Source organism: Apteryx rowi, unplaced genomic scaffold (genome assembly GCF_003343035.1).
Source record: "Apteryx rowi isolate R43461 unplaced genomic scaffold, aptRow1 scaffold_133, whole genome shotgun sequence".
Lineage (NCBI taxonomy): Eukaryota > Metazoa > Chordata > Aves > Apterygiformes > Apterygidae > Apteryx > Apteryx rowi.
This window is the reverse complement of record NW_020447564.1, coordinates 1,619,330-1,637,812: the sequence shown is the minus strand read 5'-3', so window position 1 is coordinate 1,637,812 and position 18,483 is coordinate 1,619,330. Positions and strand designations below refer to the sequence as shown.

At 37.5% G+C, this 18,483-nt stretch overlaps 1 protein-coding gene across 4 annotated transcripts in view; it reads right to left on the bottom strand.

Annotated features, from left to right (window-relative positions):
* RIC8B (RIC8 guanine nucleotide exchange factor B) overlaps positions 1–18,483 on the bottom strand; it is a 37,686-nt gene that overhangs the window by 18,903 nt on the left and 300 nt on the right. For 3 of the 4 annotated variants that reach the window (XM_026056789.1, XM_026056788.1, XM_026056787.1), the window contains exons 2-3: positions 14,979–15,026; positions 2,945–3,553 (exon numbers count right to left, since the gene is read on the bottom strand). In XM_026056789.1, the coding sequence (XP_025912574.1) occupies positions 2,945–3,553; positions 14,979–15,026 (657 nt within the window). Of the gene's footprint in view, positions 1–2,944; positions 3,554–9,254; positions 9,331–14,978; positions 15,027–18,483 lie in introns of those variants that run through there. The other variant, XM_026056790.1, reaches the window with a different exon arrangement.

The following is an 18,483-nucleotide window of genomic DNA, read 5'->3' as shown; positions in this document are numbered from 1 at the left end:
GAAAATACCTATTAGATCATAACATCCATCCCTATCAATAAAAGGACTGTACCTTAGAGTTCACTGAATGCTTAGTGCAACGTAGCTTTGCCATGATGGCCTTTTAACATCCTTGGGGATTTCTTTCCCATCAAATGAGCTTTCACTGTCAGGAAACCCACCGGGATATTCAGGCTAGTTAGAATCATTTGGTCAATTCCATACCACTATTCTTAATCATACCACTACTATCTCCCTTCTTGAGTTTACATGCAGCCCTCTCTTCAGCAATTTAGATTCCATATGTTCATTTTCTTTGCCTCATTTCCATCTAGCCCTTTTGCTGCCAACAGTCTCATTTCCTCCACCTGATCTGTTTCCTTTTCCAATTCACATGCTTCTTTTCCCTTGACATTTTTTCTCCATTTACTTATAAACTTCTCTACTCTCACCAATCTTATTTGCCCTACTTTTGCACCTTCTAGGCAATTCTTCCTTCTAATGCCTCATCCAACAGCAGCCACACAAAGTATACCAATAACTGCAATCATTTAACTACACAGAGCATTGTCCTGTTCCTTTTTTATTAGCTCTTCTTGGCATCCATCATATGTTCTTGTGTGTTTGTCCTAGCACAAAGCACCCAATGCATCACTGTAACATCAATGTCCAAATCTGCCAGCTGTACCACCTGCAGCTTGTCTGGCTTTGCTACTTCGATACCATCTCCAGTCAACAAATATTGGTGTTTCAAATTATTCTTTTCCCCATAGGATAACTCTTATTTAGTTTTCTACCCACATGCCTAACCTCTCTGGGTCTCCTTTTATTTTCCATCCTCTTTAAAGTTCGTAATCTCTTCAAATTCTGTATCTTCAGCACACTTCATTAACATGCTGTTTACTCTTCTTGCAGATCATTAATATTTCCACAGGGATACTTGCTAAGCAGAATGTCACCAAACATCTCCTTAACAGTTTACAACTAATAAAGAGTTCTTTAATGTTTTTTTGCCTTTAGGAACTTCTAACTATAGAGGCTTTATCTCAAAACAGAAAATAAGCTTCTCCAGCCTCAGAACACCTTAAACACTCATCTAACTTAAAAATAAATAAATAAGGTTGCTAACACCAGAATTTCCTCAAACCTGAGGGAAATTTCTCTGATAACTACTTGTTTGGGTTCTTTGGGGAGGAAAAGTTCTGTGGGACACAATCTCCCTTATTCCAGAGGGAACTGCCAAATGAAGTCTCATTAGGTACCTCCACAACAACCATGTGCCATATTCCATCCTTCTTTCTGAAGTAAACTGAACTTACAAAATACTGGGAATCTTGAGAGATCAAAAGAGCGTAACAAGTTCAGGACAGACTTGGATTCTAAGAGAGTACTTCTCAAGAGGTGAATATTTAACACAGCTTCATTTTCCAGCTTAATACATGAATTTATTTCCTTCACACAGAAGTATTTAATCACAGGTACTTCTTTTAAAACTCTTAAATGGCAGACATTCATACAGCTGTATTATATACTTGAGTTTGGGTCATTTTTCTTATCTCAAATGCAATCATTTGCCTATACAAAGAACATTTTCTTCCTTTGGGGAAGATATTTTTAATATAGCTCTAGGCTAGAAATATAAGTAAGAGAAAAGCCCCTCAATTTCTTCATATTTCCTTGAAATTTCAAATATTGGCTACTCTGATCTCTGATTTCTACCTTACTCTTAACTTTGGATATTTCACTTCTTATTCAGAGTGCTCTTGGGACATTTTAGTAAAGAACGAGTTTTAAACTCTTTTCAAGTTTCACACTCCTTATTGAAGCTCGCTTAACGCATGATTAATATCATATTTGCTGTTCAGTCCAATGCACTAAATGGAACAATTATTTGTCCATTTTAACTACTGTAAACTTCTACATAGTTTTATACACTGGATCACAATTACAATGCCCAGGGAAAAGGTAACAACACTCTTTCAGAGACAATATTATGTGCACTAAAAAGAAAGATGCTATTACTCTAATTTTATTACTGTATTGGAGACTTAGGTGGTTCCAGAAAAAAAAGGTCATCAGTATTGTTTCTGCTTCTAAACTTTTAGGGATGCACCACACGGCAAGCACGTTTTGTGGGGGGGGGGGGGGAGAGGGGGAGGAGACAGATCTTATGTCATGAAAAAAATGAATAAATCTTTTAACAGATAACAATGAAAGTGTATTTGGTGGTTGTACCCAATGTCATCTTAAAAGACCAAGTTTAAATCCAAACCTGGGGCTGGGAGGATGTGCTTATAATCATTCCCAGAAAAGCTAAAGGAAGTATGGGAGACTTCTTAGTTCTAATCGTTGTTCTATTGCAACAGTCAACAATCTTCAGAGATGTAGCCATCTGAGACACAAGTTTTTCCTAGCCAGCTAATTATTAGCGAATAACATTTATTTTCTTTTGAAAGTCTCTGACTCTCATGAAATACTCTTTTTAGACACATTCTACTATATTTTTCATTTTTTATTTCAAAATGTATGGTTCTAGCTTGTATTATATAATTCAAGCTATTCTCCCACTACACAGATAAATGTACTAATTTTTTTTGCCTAAGTAGTAATAGGATAAAAACCTATTTTGGCATTCAAAGTAATGAGCTTTAAAGACTCAGCACCTCTTGAAAGCCCACAATCATCCACACACAACCAGAATTCAGATGCAAAGTTCTTCAGATGGATTTTACCTATAGAGAAACTATGATGTTAATACAAAATTTCAAGACTACCTCAGCTGCTGTTCTGAAAATCCCAATCTATCTTCTATCAAAATTACAGCAGCAAAAAAGATCAAGGATTAAAATCCTTGCCCCTTGCTCTGGGTCATGGACAATCACCACCTCTTGTATATCTACATGGTGGTTACGGCTCTTGCAGACTAAACAAATCCAATCTAGAAAACACTTCAGCTAAACCTTACCTCGCTGTGGACATTCCAACTGTCAAGTGTTACATTAAAAAGAGCCTTTAGTGCCTCAATGGCACAATCTGTCTCTTGCAAAGATAAAGGAGCCCTGTCATGGTCTTCAGCTGCTTTATATTCTTCTGTCCATCTTACACACAGGGAGCTTTCCAAAGCCTGAGTCAAGACTTGCACTCCTTGTAGTTCCTGACGCAACTGTGATCTAATATCTGTGTGCAGAAGTGACAAGAGGAAGAGAAGACGCAAATCAAAGCATTTAATGTCATCAACAAACTGTTGGTCCTTGCATTTTTTCAGAAGATTGCAGAGCATAGCTGCAAGATTCAGTTCCAAACTGAGCTTCTGTGCAATGGCACTATTAAAAATTATGTTACAGAGGCATTTTAAAGCTTCTACTATAACAGAATATTCAGACACCCTTTCCAGAGAATCTTCCACAGTGTCCAGCTTTGCTAGCCTCATAAGGATCTGCATGTTCTTCTTTGTGGTTACAGGCACTAAAACCTTCTTGTCCCTGGAGAGAATCCGCAGGGCCTCCAGGCAGGCAACTTGACATGAAGTTTTTGTGTCTTTTTCAAGGATGTTTAGTATTTCCTCACATAGTTTCTATGCAAACAGAAACAGAAAACAGAAACAGTTTTATCAAAATTCTGGTCAATAGGAAGCTACTCTTGCTAAGCTTCAATATAACTAATGAATGCTCAGATAACTTACTTTGAGAAACTAGGTTTTCTAGATTAGCTTTTCAAAATATAAACTATTACAGAAGATGTCCAAAGATCATCAAAAGCATTTTTCCTTATGGGTACAGTCCAAATACATCATCACTGGCAAAAGCAATAAGCCAAAATGGCAGTACATATCCTACCCACTGTTGCCTGTTACAAAATTTTCTCAGTATCAGAGCTAAGAACTTGAGTAGTGAGAGCAGCAGGGCTAGAGAGAATTGAAAGGTTTTAAAATATATCAAAGTAGAACAGTCTCATTTACCTACAAAATTATAAACAGAGGTTGTTTCAGTCAAGAAACTGCTAAAAATGAAATCCATCCAACAACTGCTCAGTGTAGAAGTATTAGTATTCCAGGCTAAATAGCAGCTATCATTTGTGTTGCTACTTCAACCCGTTATACAGACTTCTCCCATACTAAGTACGATTCTCATAAGCAAGATCTCTGACCGACATAGAAAGTCTGGTAGAAGTCAGAAACATAATGCAGTCTCATTGCAAGACTTGGGCTGTAGCAGTTCCACCATACCAGTAAAACTGCTGCCTTGTCAACACAGTGTGCTGTTGAAGTGGAAATTCTTAACTAGGACTTTATACCAATGCGGCTGTTCATGGAAAGCATTAGTGATATAAGCACAGCAAAAGAAAATATAACACTCAGAACAATAACATCTTAATTACACAATAGAAACAGCACTATTAATTTGAATTACCTTTTAAAAAGATAGAAACAATCAGACAATCAGTTAAGAAGGAGAAAAGAAAGGACAGAAAAGTTTGCTTGATGCAGCAGGATTCCATAGGGCTTTTATTGCCGTAAGAGCAGGACAACAGTATTACTCACGGGTACCAGAGCCACAAGTATATTTATGAAGAATTTCCCAAATAAGCAGGAATAAAAACTTTATTGTACATCACAGAACATAGTTACTCCCCTTCCCACCCCCCATCTTTATGTCTTGACCATTGACCTGAGCAAGTTACCAAGGAAACAGAGCAGCAGCTAATTTGTATTGCCCTAGTGCAGAAGTCAGCTTAGGACCTGAAATTTATATCATGGTCTCAGGCAGTATATGTTAAAAAAAAGCAAAGGAATACTAGTACAGTACAAAAAATAGCTCTTAGGGAATGGTCTGTGGAATTGCATTTTTCACCACTGAAAAAGAAAGAGTGGACAGCAACCTATCACCCTGACCCAAAGTTCAAAATGAAAGTTCCACTTGGGACACCCAAGCAAACTGTGTTACTTGCAACTAAAGACAAAAATTAAAAAATAGTTATGTCTAAAGCAAATCTAGAACAGACGCTCCAGCATAGGGGAGGGGGTTTTAAGAGTGTTTCAAAGACAACCTGTAAACAAGTCAGACAGTAAGAACTCACAACACAATTTCTAGCATGCTTGTGCTGGGGTGAAGCCCGTCCAAAGCACTATCCAAACAAAACCGTGACTACAACTCCACAGCTCTGATTAGATGAACCCAGGATGAGTTGGAAAACAAGGAGTGAGCTCCACTTCTTACTATCACATGAGCAACATGACAAACAGCGATTAGCATATTCCATTATAGATATTGCTACAGTATACAAAAAACATTCAACCAACTGAGCTCGCACTTCAGTATTTAACATGTGAATTTCATAGACAAGTACCTGGAAAAAGATACTTAAGTATGGAATTTTCACAGTGCTTCAACATTAACCTAGCTCTGCTCCCACAGAGGTAGGCAAGTCTCTGATTTTAGCATAATGTGTTAGACTTGCACTAAATGTTTTGAGGGTGACATCTTAACTGTTTTTAAAAACACTAGGAAACAAGAAACTGCCAGGCTAGATTCACAGTCAAATTACACAGCCACAGCTCAGACTTCTGACAAGAACTTTATTTATGTTTTTAAAAAAGTTTTTCTACAATTAGCTTTGCTTTGCAAGCTGAAGCAACAGCTATGAGGTCTGCAAAATTTTCATAAATAACAGAACTGAATGGACAATTCAGAGGACTACAGATGGGAAAAAGCCACTTTCTCCTGTTCCAGCAGATTTCTATTAGACTTACAAGTTACAGTCTTCCTTATTGATAACAGGCCCTTTAAGGTGGTCCATGATAATTTACCTAAATTCAATAGCTGATTCCCCGACTAGACTCACACTCTGCAGAAACCGTGTAGCAGCACTATATTAACAGTGAAGGAAGTTACCAACTCTGCCCAAATCAAGATTTTGAATGAACACTTCAAAGACACATTGGACCAGACGGCCTGCCTTATCAGTAAATAAATGCAAAATAAAACCATATCTGACTTTTCATTAACAGTGCTTTTGTAAAATCCCTGAAGGTTTCTTGGCAGACTTTAAAGACCGAGGATCATCTCATTGATCCAATTGATATACATTGAAATTAAGAGAAATTTCCCTAATTTTGTTAGCAACAGGGTCTACACTCACATTACATCTGGTACTTTGGTCTGTAATCTCAGTCAGATAAGAACCTGAACGTTCACTTAACTACAAAGAAACCAATCTCCCCAAAATTCAGACACTTCCCCCCCCACCCAGTTGCATCTACCTGCTGCTATGGAAGCATCAGTGCAAAATGTCAACAGCACCATGGGGGAGATTCTAAACAGCACTAAACTCCTACTGACTTGCCACAGGAGGTGGAAACCTCTCTCTCCCTCCACACGTTTGAAGACTATCCTTGCAATTTAATTAAAGATTATAAACACCATCATCTAATGGTATCAAATCTTGGTGAAATGCAGCAACAGAAGATTCTTATCTATGATTAGCCATGCTAAAGATAGCTACTAAATAGAACACAAGCGTTTTAGGAAATTTAGCAGTCCACTTCCAATTTAAAAATACGTTTGTATGTTTGTAAGGCGCTTTCTTTCCTGCGCCTTCCTGAAGTCTTGACTGTATAAAAGTTTTCATAACTAAGCAAGACAAGAGTTTATTTTTAAAGGCATTAATTATACATTGTCTTATGCATGTTATGAATGTTTAGGCTATTTTAAAGCAGACATGGTAATAACTAAGCCATTACATCCTTTGAAGAACAAGTTACTAAGCTTCATAGGCATTAGAGCAAGACATCAGTTCTTAAAATCTAAGACATTAGTGAAAAGCACATACAAACTTCTTACAAAGTTCTCTGGAACTGAGCCATCAAGAACAATTTTAGAGGGACCAGCATTCAGTTGAAATACTGCCACTTGCAATAGTGCTGAAATCAAGACAGTGAAACACTGCTAGTTCATCTCAAGTGCCATCAGGGCTTAGGAAAAGTTAGAGCATCTGATTTTAGTTCAAGAATTATCTATAAAAAAGGTTTTGATGCAAGGAAACAAACTTCCTCCTATTAAGGAGCAAGCCCTTCTCAGGGTTCAGGGTTTTAGTGGTAGCCCCTAAATTGTGTGTATTTAATATTTCTGTTTTGGGTTCTATCTTTTGAAAATTCAGAAGGGAGTTTGATTTTCATTAATCAGGCTACAGCAATAAGTGTTATTCATATAATTTTGAACAGATTCAAGACAGTTTTTAGTCTCTTTAAATTTTTTTTTTTTTTATTGTAAAAGACATTTACTTCTCTAAAACTCAAAAATTCCCAGCTTCCAAGCTAACAGTAAGGTTAGGACACAGAGCAATACATATTATTTTGTCCATGCTGTAGTGTCAGTAACGTTACATCGTTTTAAAATTTTACTGTGTGTTAAAACACATACAAAGCCTACATATAGCCATTTTTCATCTTGTACTGACAAGCAAGATACTAATCCATTTTAGTTCTTTATCCTGATAGCATAAACAAACACTTGATGTTAAGAAGTAATATGCTCCTTTAGAAAAAGCAATATCCTGAGACACAGGATATTTGGGTTTTTTTTCCTTGCTCAACCACTGACCTATTGTGTGGCTTTGGGCAAAACAAACAAACAAAACCAAAAACCCCTCTTTAATTCCAGTTCTTTTCCTGACTCAACCTGAGTCGAGGATGCTAGATGCTACTGAAAAATAGGGCACTTTGATCTTGCTCTTTGGCCCTGTGATGTCTGCACAAGAGGTCCTTTTCCCTCTGTTCTCTGTGTCTTTGAAGCAGATGTTTATGAAGTATACCTGACCTATATCCACTTTTTCCAATTCATAGACTACTAAGCTCAGGCTACACTGTGTCAGTTGAACTTGCTGTAGCTTTTAAACAACAAAGAGCATTAAAAAAAAATTCCTTTGCTTGTTCCCCTTTGGCAAATCATTCTCTTTACTTAAACATGCCTTTGGATTACAGCAGGAACAAGAGAATATAGTTTCCATCCCGGAAGTATTCAAAACCAAGTAAACACTGCTTTATTGAATATAGCACTTAATTTAGATACTGGTGATTCAGTGCTGGAGAAGTTGCAAATGAAAGGCGAACAAGAAGTTCATTACAGAAGTATAGTAGAAACCTAATCTCTCATTTTCTGCACTTTTATTTTTGAGTTACACCACAGCACTGTAAGTACATAGAGAGGCATGTTTCTCAGCATTCAAGTTTAATGTAAGGCAAGAAAAAAGAACTGCTGCCAATTTGACTTGGAAATACATGTAGCTCCCACTTTCCATCTTCCTCAGTAACAGAGCACATTAACAGAATTGCCAGAAAAATCCATTGACAACAGAAATGAGAGCGTACAACTCAGTAGATGCTCTTGTTTCTACATCACCTTCACTATATTCCTCACGATCAATGAACACAGGACCTGCTTCTAAGAATGTTTCAAGGCATGCGCATACATCCATCTTGACAAACAGTGATATTAGCCCCCGGGGAATAATCTGAATAGGGCTGATTTACAAAATTCTTGCTACACTTGTTAAACAAACAAACAAAAAAAAGTCAAGCTTTTTAAAGAACTGGCCACAAAAATCAAATGAGTCCTCCCCACCTTCTTTTAAGGGTCAGGAAAGGAAAGCGATAGCTGTAATAGTGAGCGACTGTTTACTGGTTTAGCGTGGGTGAACTGGCAGCAACAATGTCTTCAGCCTCATCGAAGATTATGTGGTAGAGCACATGATGCTCCCCTTTCTCCTGAATAATGGGGAGTGGCAGCAGGTCATGCTTTCCTTCTGCTGCATTGACTTATGTCTCTTTAGTTCATTTTGTTTTCTCACTCATGTTTTTCATCATTTTTCAAACCTCAGTTTTAATTAAATTCGCTCTGGGGAGTTCAAGAGACTGGTATTTTTAAAATTTGCTTAATTCTACTTGTTTAATTTGTTACTTTGTCTACTTGTTAATTTGTCTACTTGTTAATTTGTTTAATTCTACTTCTGCAGCTGTTCAGTGGGCAGAATGGTTAGTGAAATCAATGGCAGTGCCAGGAACAATGCTTATATGAAAATGTATTCATAAATACCCTATTTTTCCTCAACAGCTCATATAGGTCTGCTATGCTTCACCTCATTTGTATTGCTCTCTATTCATCAAACTTAGTTTTACTGATGCCTTCTACTTTGCTATAAACAAGAAGATTCATAGTAGGCCCTACTCAATTTCACATAGGTGAAGGGAATGTTAGTAAGTAATCAATGATAAACCAGACCTGAATTTTTGCACCAACTCAAAGTTTCTGTGGCTCTGCAAGTTATTCAGAAGCTTCCCTTAACACACAAGCCTCTATCTCCTGGAAGGCAAAATTATGCATTTTACATTTCATGTATTTTCACTGACCATGCAAAACAGTGTTGTAGAAAAACTGAAGAGAGACTTTGTTTTTGGCAAGTCAGAGATAAGAGGAGATTCCAGGACCAAAGAGATGCAACTTGGAACAGCTGAATAAGATGTTGGGTAACCGTTTCTGCTAACGGGAGCAATATTAAAAGAATAAAATAATTGTTTTATGCTACTATCAGGTTTCAGAGTTAAGCATCCAAGGTACTAAGACAGTAAGCCCAAGTATGTGTCAAATATTAGTTCAAGCTTTAGCTTTCTCTGAAAGTCAGGACAACATTTATATGTACTGTATATTCACAAAGTTTACATTTTCATTATCTGGTTATGCAAATAACACAGATTCTGGAGTACAAAAAATGAAACCAAGTAGAAGTTATATGGCTCCACATTCTAGGCATTCTGAAAACACCTCTGTCTCCCTGTCTCCCCCAATTACTAATAAAACATTTAATGTTAAATTTGCATAGCATTTGGCACAGAACACTGCTTTAACTACTGCCACAATCACGATTTAAATTTTACAATGTTATAAAGAACCTGCACTTTGTAGATCTGTATCTATATGGGTGTGCTCAGGTTCTATATCTATAAATTCACCATCATGCACTATAGTTTACTTTTATATCTGTGGTTGCAAAACAAAGAGCAAAGGCCTCAAAAGTCAGCTAGTTTCACTTGAAAAGATACATTCTCCTAGAGGTTCTGACACAGGAATGCTAATAGAAGTGCTTTGAGTACTTGATCATGAACGTGTAAAGGAACCTATTTGGGAATATAAGGAAGCATGAAGCAATATCAGTTTAAACTCTTTTGTTTACTTACTGGGAGTTAGTCTTTCCATTCTACAGTTTTCCTCTATGTACTGCATAGTCTAACAGCTCTGATATTATCATTGTTGAGAACCTCTTCCAGTTTACAGAAGATGGGATAAGGGTTGTGAAGAACAGAGGCAAAGGGAACGAGCTCAGCTCAATGAAGGACACTATGGGTGAACCAGCAACAGCGCTAGCTAATTAGTTTGAGATTCAGAGTGTGACACCATCTTGCTCCATCAACATGCTTTAGTGCTTCCATCTTTGCAAAGTTCAAGTTTGGTACAGTCCACAGCCTTAAGGAATCTTCTAATTAAACTCATGATGTGGAGAGAAACAATAGGGTCCCATAATACATTTGATATGATTTACCATCATCTATTTCAACACCTTTAATATATTCAGTAATAGGGGGGAAGAGACTGTTCTGGCAATTTTTACCCACTAAAGGCGGCCTTGAATTTTAGATCTATTATGTTCAAGCTGAAGCTGTGCAATAAATCAAGAAACAAAGACATTCAAACTTTAGAGATTTGTATCAAGGAACTGACTCAAGACAGTAATTTGGACACAGCTTTCTTATGAAAATGGGGGAAGAGCTGTCAGAAAGAGATTATAACCACTTCCTTTATGTTTTGTAATGCAAAGAGGGTGTAGAAAACAAATGTTACAAGTACTACCAGAGGTGAAACAGACAAAAGATAAGGAGTTGAAAAGGAAGTATGTAAATCATGAAGACCCTATCATTTCAGGTAAGAATATGGCTTATAAGTAATAACCTTACATTTGGCTGTTTTTTCCTGTTCTTTAAACTCAATGCCGTCTTCATCCAATTAAAAAAGCCACCCTTCCTGGCTACCTCAGACAGATTTACTTTCTCTGTTATTATCACCCAGGCAAACAATACTGGTGCTGTAGCTCTTTCCAGTTATGGAAGGTCACTGTTAATGGGGACATCAACATTGACAGAAGTTTCCAGGCCACAAACAATGCTGCGATTTCCTTGCCTTTATAAGTTCAGTAGCAGCCCAAATGTGCTGCTACTTCAGAAGCAGAATTAAGGCTTGTCAAGGTAAGATAATGGAAAAATAAAGCTAAACCTTTTTACTCATTTTTAAACTGAGCAGAAAGTGACTCAAACTTTTCCCATATGGCACATCTGGGATTTTGGAAGCTTTCCTTTTTTGCATTAAGATATGTGAGGCTTGAGCTGAAGTGCCTACTATACCACATCCAGGTGAGGACCCTAAGCCTAACTCCCCTCTCCGAGGGGACCTGCCCAGTGAAGTTACTAGATACTCATTTTCCGGAGTTGACACAAAATTCCATCATGGATATAAAGAACCAACTGTTTTTTGTCAAACATGCTACATACCTGACAAGTCTTCCCGTTTTGAAGACTCGGTCTTTTCCGATAAAACCCTGTCAAGAACTCCTTGGCTAGCTCATACAAATATTTGAGATTTCTAAGAGCTGGCTAACCTTCTCTGAAGCAACCCCACCAGCTTAATTTCAGCTGCTAATCTAGAACAAATTTTTTTCTGGTTGTCTATTCCTATACTGTTTACACACAGGAACTGAAAATAGGCTTTCAGAATGCATATTTTTATTAGCTAGCCACCAGCTAAGAAGGAATGGCACCAGCTAGATCTGATTTGGTTTGAGTAGATGTTAACAGTACAACATAGGCTGTTAACTGATTTCAATCCACAGCACACACCATATAGGCCAATGCAGATACATACATCATTAGAAAGTCACACCCAGGACGAGCAGCAGCTCACATTAGTACACCATAGTATGATAACAAAATACAAGCTTGTCAAGTCCTGTAGCTTTGTCCACATAGATTTCCTCATCAAGCCTGATCGCCTGGCCTCTCTTTCTGCCTTCTAGAGGAGATAACCTACTTTTCTCTCCAGGAGTTCAGTATTAGAAACTCACTGCTGAGATAGTTAGCTTACAGCGTAATAAATCAGATTTGATAGCCATGTTATGCCAGCACAGACAAATACAAGTTTTGCTGTCCGATTTATCCAACTTTTATAATCAAGCCATAATTCTGACCTTACTATCTTCCGTATTTTATAGCATGTCACTGTTGTACTCAGAGCGTCTTTTCCCTACCAGTAACAAACCTAGAACAGTGCTAAGCTCAGTTGTGCCTACATTATAATACAATTACAGTTACTGCAAGGTTGTGCCTATCATGTAAGGTCATGGCTGAAGCTGTGTGGTGAGGTAGAGAAAAAACTTGGATTGCTATTGTTCATCTTGTACTTGCATTCTTGCACAGAAGTTAAAGGAGTTTTATTTTGACCTTAACTGAAAGATGAAAGGAGGATGATGAATATTTAACAGACACTGAGAATATTGAACAGATGCAGTTAAGTGATTGTTAAAAAAATTCCTACCCACTTAAAATGCTCATTGTCTTTATTTAGTTTTTGCCAGTTTGACTTCTTATCTATTCTCATTTGCTCTGTTCTCTAGTTCACATCCAGTTTTCTAGCCTAGACACTGTGTCATTCTGAATGTAAAAAGAGGTAGTGGAGGACAGGGGAGGAACACGGACACAATCAAGAAAAACAAATCAAGATCCCATCTGAATTCTTTCTATACATTAAAATGTGCACACTGGGCTGTCGTCATATTACTGAAGGCCAGCTTCAAGTAAAGCCAGAGTTAAAGTTAAATACTTAATAACTGTAGGTAAGCCTTTTGAAGCTTTAGAGCTGTAGCACACCATCTGTTGCTAGATACGTGTTTTCTTCTATGCACTTCTGTTCTTGAATCTGCCCTCCTCCTTCTCCAAGGAAAGGAAACCTTCAGTATCAAGTATTGTATGCAAATGGTGCCTTTAAAAAGGTGACTCTGGTCACATACAATTAAGGATTTTCCCATTAAGAAAGGTAACAGTTTGGAAATGCAATTTTAAAAAACATTTGAATTTTGTTTAGAACAGAATTTTAAAGTCTGCTTAATGTCTCAAACGCTCCTTGGTGAGCTCCATTCAGCCTTAAGTAATGCCACAAAAAGAACAACAATTTGGCAGGAAAATGTGTAGTGAACTTAACTAATTAAGGAAATAATGATTCCACCAAGAGTTTTCAGAATGCTTTTTAATCAAGCCAGAAACCACAGCCAACTACCACAATGGGCTTAAAACACTGAATAACAGAATATTCAACTGTATGCACACCTCTAGAGTGTTCAGCTTATAAAACTATCAAACATATCTAAGTGTTTACCATAGTGGTTATTGCTCAAATTCAGCTTTCACTATTCAAATTTATAAGTCAGTCCTATGATAAACTGAAAGTACGTCCCATAAAAATCTTGTTATATCTCTGCATTTTACACATACTTGAATCCGAATTCAAAAAGTTACATACATTAACAGAAAAACTTCTTATGAAGCCTTTAACAGCTGTTGTTCAACAAAAAGCAGGGCAGGAAAAGATGTTTTTAGACAGCTTCCAGGTCTGTGAAACAAACCAATTCTACAGGAAGACTGTGGGGAAGACTGCAGGGAAGACTGCTAAGCAACATTCCTGTTTTGATTTTGATTTCCAAGAGACAACAGCAATATTAACCATAGTATTATGTAACTTACAGTATTACTTTTGTGCTGAATTACATACTTGCACTCCAGAGCAAAGTCAAGCTAAGAGGACTTCAAGTCTTCTGTGAAATTAAGAACTGTAACTTACGGTTATAGTACACATTAACACTGACAGTTTTGTAAATACAAAGGATAAAGGAAGACTTATTCCACTAACTTCCATCAGAAAATAATTTGAAAACTGAAAATATTTATATTTTGCACAAAGTCATGGAGTGAATCAATGTGTGTCAGACTTGAGACAAACTATCCTTACAGGGATGTTAAATTCTCATTTCAAACTTTGAGTTTATTTCAAAAACAGAGAAAGCATGCAACCTTGCTCATTAATGAGTCTTTTCCCAATAAGGCTGTGACTCAGCCTGATCTCTATTTAGAGGGAAAAAAAAAAAAGCAAGGGACATCTCATTACATATTATGCCACAAAAATAATAATAAAAAAAAAAACAGGGGCAGTCCAAACTGTAAATGCAAGACTGGATGATTCTCAAGAGAGCTGTTAAAACCTGACACACCTGTACAGCTCCCTGCCATAAAACAAACTTTTCCTGCCTTTGGCACTTCACATTCACAGCACACATTCCACTGATTTCAGCTACCTATGGAGTAAGTCTTCTGTAATTTTGTTTCCCTTACAACTTCAGAGCTTTCCTTAATACTTTTCCCTTCATCATAATCCCTAATATTCTTTAGATGTCTAACACAGACAAGAAATACATCTGTTACATTATTACATACTGAGAGGGGGAAAAAAAATGGAAACATATTTTACAGAGTTGCTTTCTATCTCAGATCCAGAAGAAGAGAGTATCTTCAATTTATTTTTCCAAAAATCTTAACTGTTTTTTCCCCAAGAAAATCTGTATCCATCAAAACTCCTTGCATCTTTTTTGTTACTATTTTTACTTGAAACAGTTTTTTTTGTTTGTTTTTTCGCTTGGAGGATTATTTTTCCTTTTTTGGAGAAAACGGAATGGGGGGTTCTCATGTCTTTTGCGCTGAAGAAAGACAGACAAAACCAGAACTTTTTGTAAGTACCATTTAAACAACGTCTACTTGCATCACTTCACAATGGCAGCTAAGTTAGGAGACAACCTTTCCTTTGTTACATTTCTAAACAGAGCATGTATGAAGCTGGATAGCTTGTTTTACTTACCTTTCTTTTCTCTTCATCTGCTGGATCAAATCTGAAAACAGCCCTATTCTGTAAAAAAGAAAAAAGTTTAATTTGTTGTGCATGAACATCACCTGTTAAACAGGTAACAACTGCAAAATTATTTATAAGCTCTAGCAGTCTGGTTAAAAGTCAGCTAATAAAGTGATACCCTGTAAACGCATATCCTTCTCCCGTTCTATCTAACGGTAATAATTTCAATAAGCAGCTCCAATTAACAATTTCACAGTTACCTCACTGCTGGTGCAGAATGAACCTTGCTCTATGGGCTGTATTTGTGATATGAGTTAACACCCTCACACAGCACTTTACAAGGCCAAGAAAACGTTAGCTGTAGTCTTGTGTTTTACAATTACCTTACTACTCAGACTTCCTAAAGCAGTTCTTGTTTACAAGCTTTTGATTGTACTTTAAAGTGCCCCAACCTGGAAGAGCCACAGCATAAGCTTGTCCAGAAAACAAGAAGAACAAGTCAAATAAATCTTAGTACAAAGACTACTAAATATTTTCTTCTGTTTCCATGTTGCAGTATTTCTCAAAACACATTAGCATTGTATTTGTTTCTACAGGTACAGTTAAATTTAAGACAGGTATAGTCTAACAAGCAATGTTTGTGTGTCTTTAAGCATTTGAGCTGGTTACTGAGACTAGTTTCATTTTTTAGTATCTTGAAGTATGTTAATAATGAAATACTGCTCAAATCACAAAGTTCATTCTCCAAGTCAAAGGAAAAAGCAGCACTATCAGCGGATAATTTAATGTTTTAAAACTTTCAAGCTAAATGATTAAGCACGATAAACAGCTTCTGAAAAATCAAAATTTCTATTACTTTTAACACAAAATTTTTCTGCATCACACAAGCAATTGAAAAACAAAGGTGACTCTCAAAGCACATTAGTGGGCCCCTTGCCTTTCACAACACAAGCACACAATTACACAGAAAAGCTTGGACATCTACCCTGCCATTAAGGGCTACCAATACCAGGTAGGTCCATGAGAATGCCAGGAAAATAATTCCTTTTATTTCTCTTACAAGGTTCCCAATAACAGCTTTTCACTCTTGAACCACACAAATTCACAAAGATGACAACTAAAGGCAGGTGAACATTAACTAATGAGTAATAAACTAAGAGCAGGCAATCTTTGTATTTGCAAAATATTTCAAGAGTACTAAAGAAATTTAGCAACAGTAGTCTAAGCATTGAAGGAACAGACATTTGAAATAATCGCTACAAATGGGACAAGATAGAGGAATGAGAAGACTACACCTATTAGTTTCTCTGATTATAGTTATTTTACAGTCACCTGCAACTGTACTTAATCTATCCTTTCTCTTTAAGGCATATTTAGCTGGCAGATTATCCGCTGTGTTTAGTTTGGAAATATAAAAAAAAAAAAATGGGTAAAGAGAACCTAGAACACTGTGTCCAGTCTTCTCTGGCCCACAGGCAATAATTCTGACTTAAAACTTTGCTGCTGCTCTGAACCAAGATGACACAGAACCTTCAGCCCTAAGTTCTTTTGATTCCTGTAAATCACAAACAACACCAAGAGACTTGAAAAGTTACCTGCCGTCTGTGAACCACTATTAGTCTAGACCTTAACAAAATATATTAAAGATATCTAGTAACCTAAATGTGTAACAGCACTGAGCCACCACATCACTTTCTACTTCTTGTCTCTTGCCACCGGAAAAGAGATGTAGGAAACATTAAGGCCAACTTCTTGACAAGAAACACAACAAGGGAAGTGTTGTATTAAAACAGTACTAAAAGATTGCCATCCCACTTCAAAAGAAGTATTTAGCTATACACAAAACTCCACACCCAATTTGAAAACTAAAAATCCCAGAACAAAAAGCGTACCAGCTCTCACTCCACCCTTGAAAAGTCACCTTAAGCCTAATTAAGTCATCTGGGGAACTGTGGAGAAGGGATGGAATCCGGTACAGCAAATTTCAGAAACGATATTTTACATGCACTTTTCCACTGAACCCATTACAAAATTTAACAAAGGGTCATTTTCAAGAGTAAATACAGGAGGCAGAAGGTCCCTTAATCAGAACCCTCTGTACTGTAGATGTCAGTGCATTAAAACCATTAGATGAGTCTAATGGATTCTAGACCTAACAGTACTTCAGAGAAAGTGACCTGCAGCTGCTCCGATCTCTACATTTGTATTTCACACCCACAAAAATAACCTAGGCGGGCTTTTGCTCAAGCTTCTCTTAGAAGCGCAAGTTAATTACTGTCATCGTAATACTTAAGATTTATTGCACATAAGATAGCAAACTTAAAGCCACCTCTCAGAGTCTGAAGAATAAGTTTACACCAATCCACATTCACATGAATTTTCCCTCTGTCACAGTGCTAGGAATCTTTAATTGATAACCTGAAAGTTTATTCCTTCAACAGATTCCTAAATTTTAACAAATATTTCAATACAATTGCATTTAAACTACACCCAGAGCCAAACCATGAGACAGTACAAACTTTAGACAACTTGTGTGCCAGTTACAGAAGTGTCTACACAAAGGACAGTCACCTGTTCTTTAGAAGCAAACTACACTGCTCTAATAATATCTAGGTAGCAAGAAGTCCCCATCAGAAAAATAAATAAATAAAAATCCACCGAACGTCTAGCTTCACCTTAATTTCTATTTCCCAACATTACCAGGAAATGCAGAAACACCTCCTAACTTCTTGACTGAACATACACCTATCATATTGCAATGACAGTAGACACTGGTTACTTTTTACTACCTGTCAGCATTAAAAGCTCAATCTGCTGTGACCCAGCTTTCAGCTGCCTCACCTTTTCCCCTTAGCCTGGTCAGAAACACAGAAAAAGTAAGCGAGGTTTGGCAGTCCCATTTTACAGCCCCCACACACTACAGAGCTAGTTCTCCACGTTTTGACACAGTCACCACCGAAGCAGAGCATGAGCCTCTCTCACACAGGCCACCCAAACTGGGTGACAAAGGTTTGCCTACAAAGGGCAACACCTCAGGCAGGTGAGCAATTACACGGTGTTATTCTTTAAGAAAACTAAGATTTATTCCATCCAGCCTTTTCCAAGAAGTATATACGTGGGTTAAAAAATTTTAGAGGCAAAAAGAACTATTTTATAGCTTAAGTTTACAGCATGGTCACCAATAACCCACCGTGCTACATGTCAAGCAGACAGAGCAGAGGCAAAACAAGGAATAAGGGATCAAGAAGGAATAACCAAGTCTTACAGGGGGCTTGATCCCTATCTGTTGATACTTCTAATTTTGTATTCAGGTAAAAAACGTGTCTTCCAGGAAGTACTGCTCCTGCACGCAGCCCCCCTATTCCCGCGCGTGGCGGTTTGCAAAGCAGTGAGGCAGGAGGCGCCCAGCAGGCAGGGGGGAAGAGTAAAGGCCGCACGCGGATGCGTGCGGGGGTCCTTCGCGAGGGCGGCACCTCGGAGGGTCCTCCGGGACGGCAACGGGCACCGGCCCCCT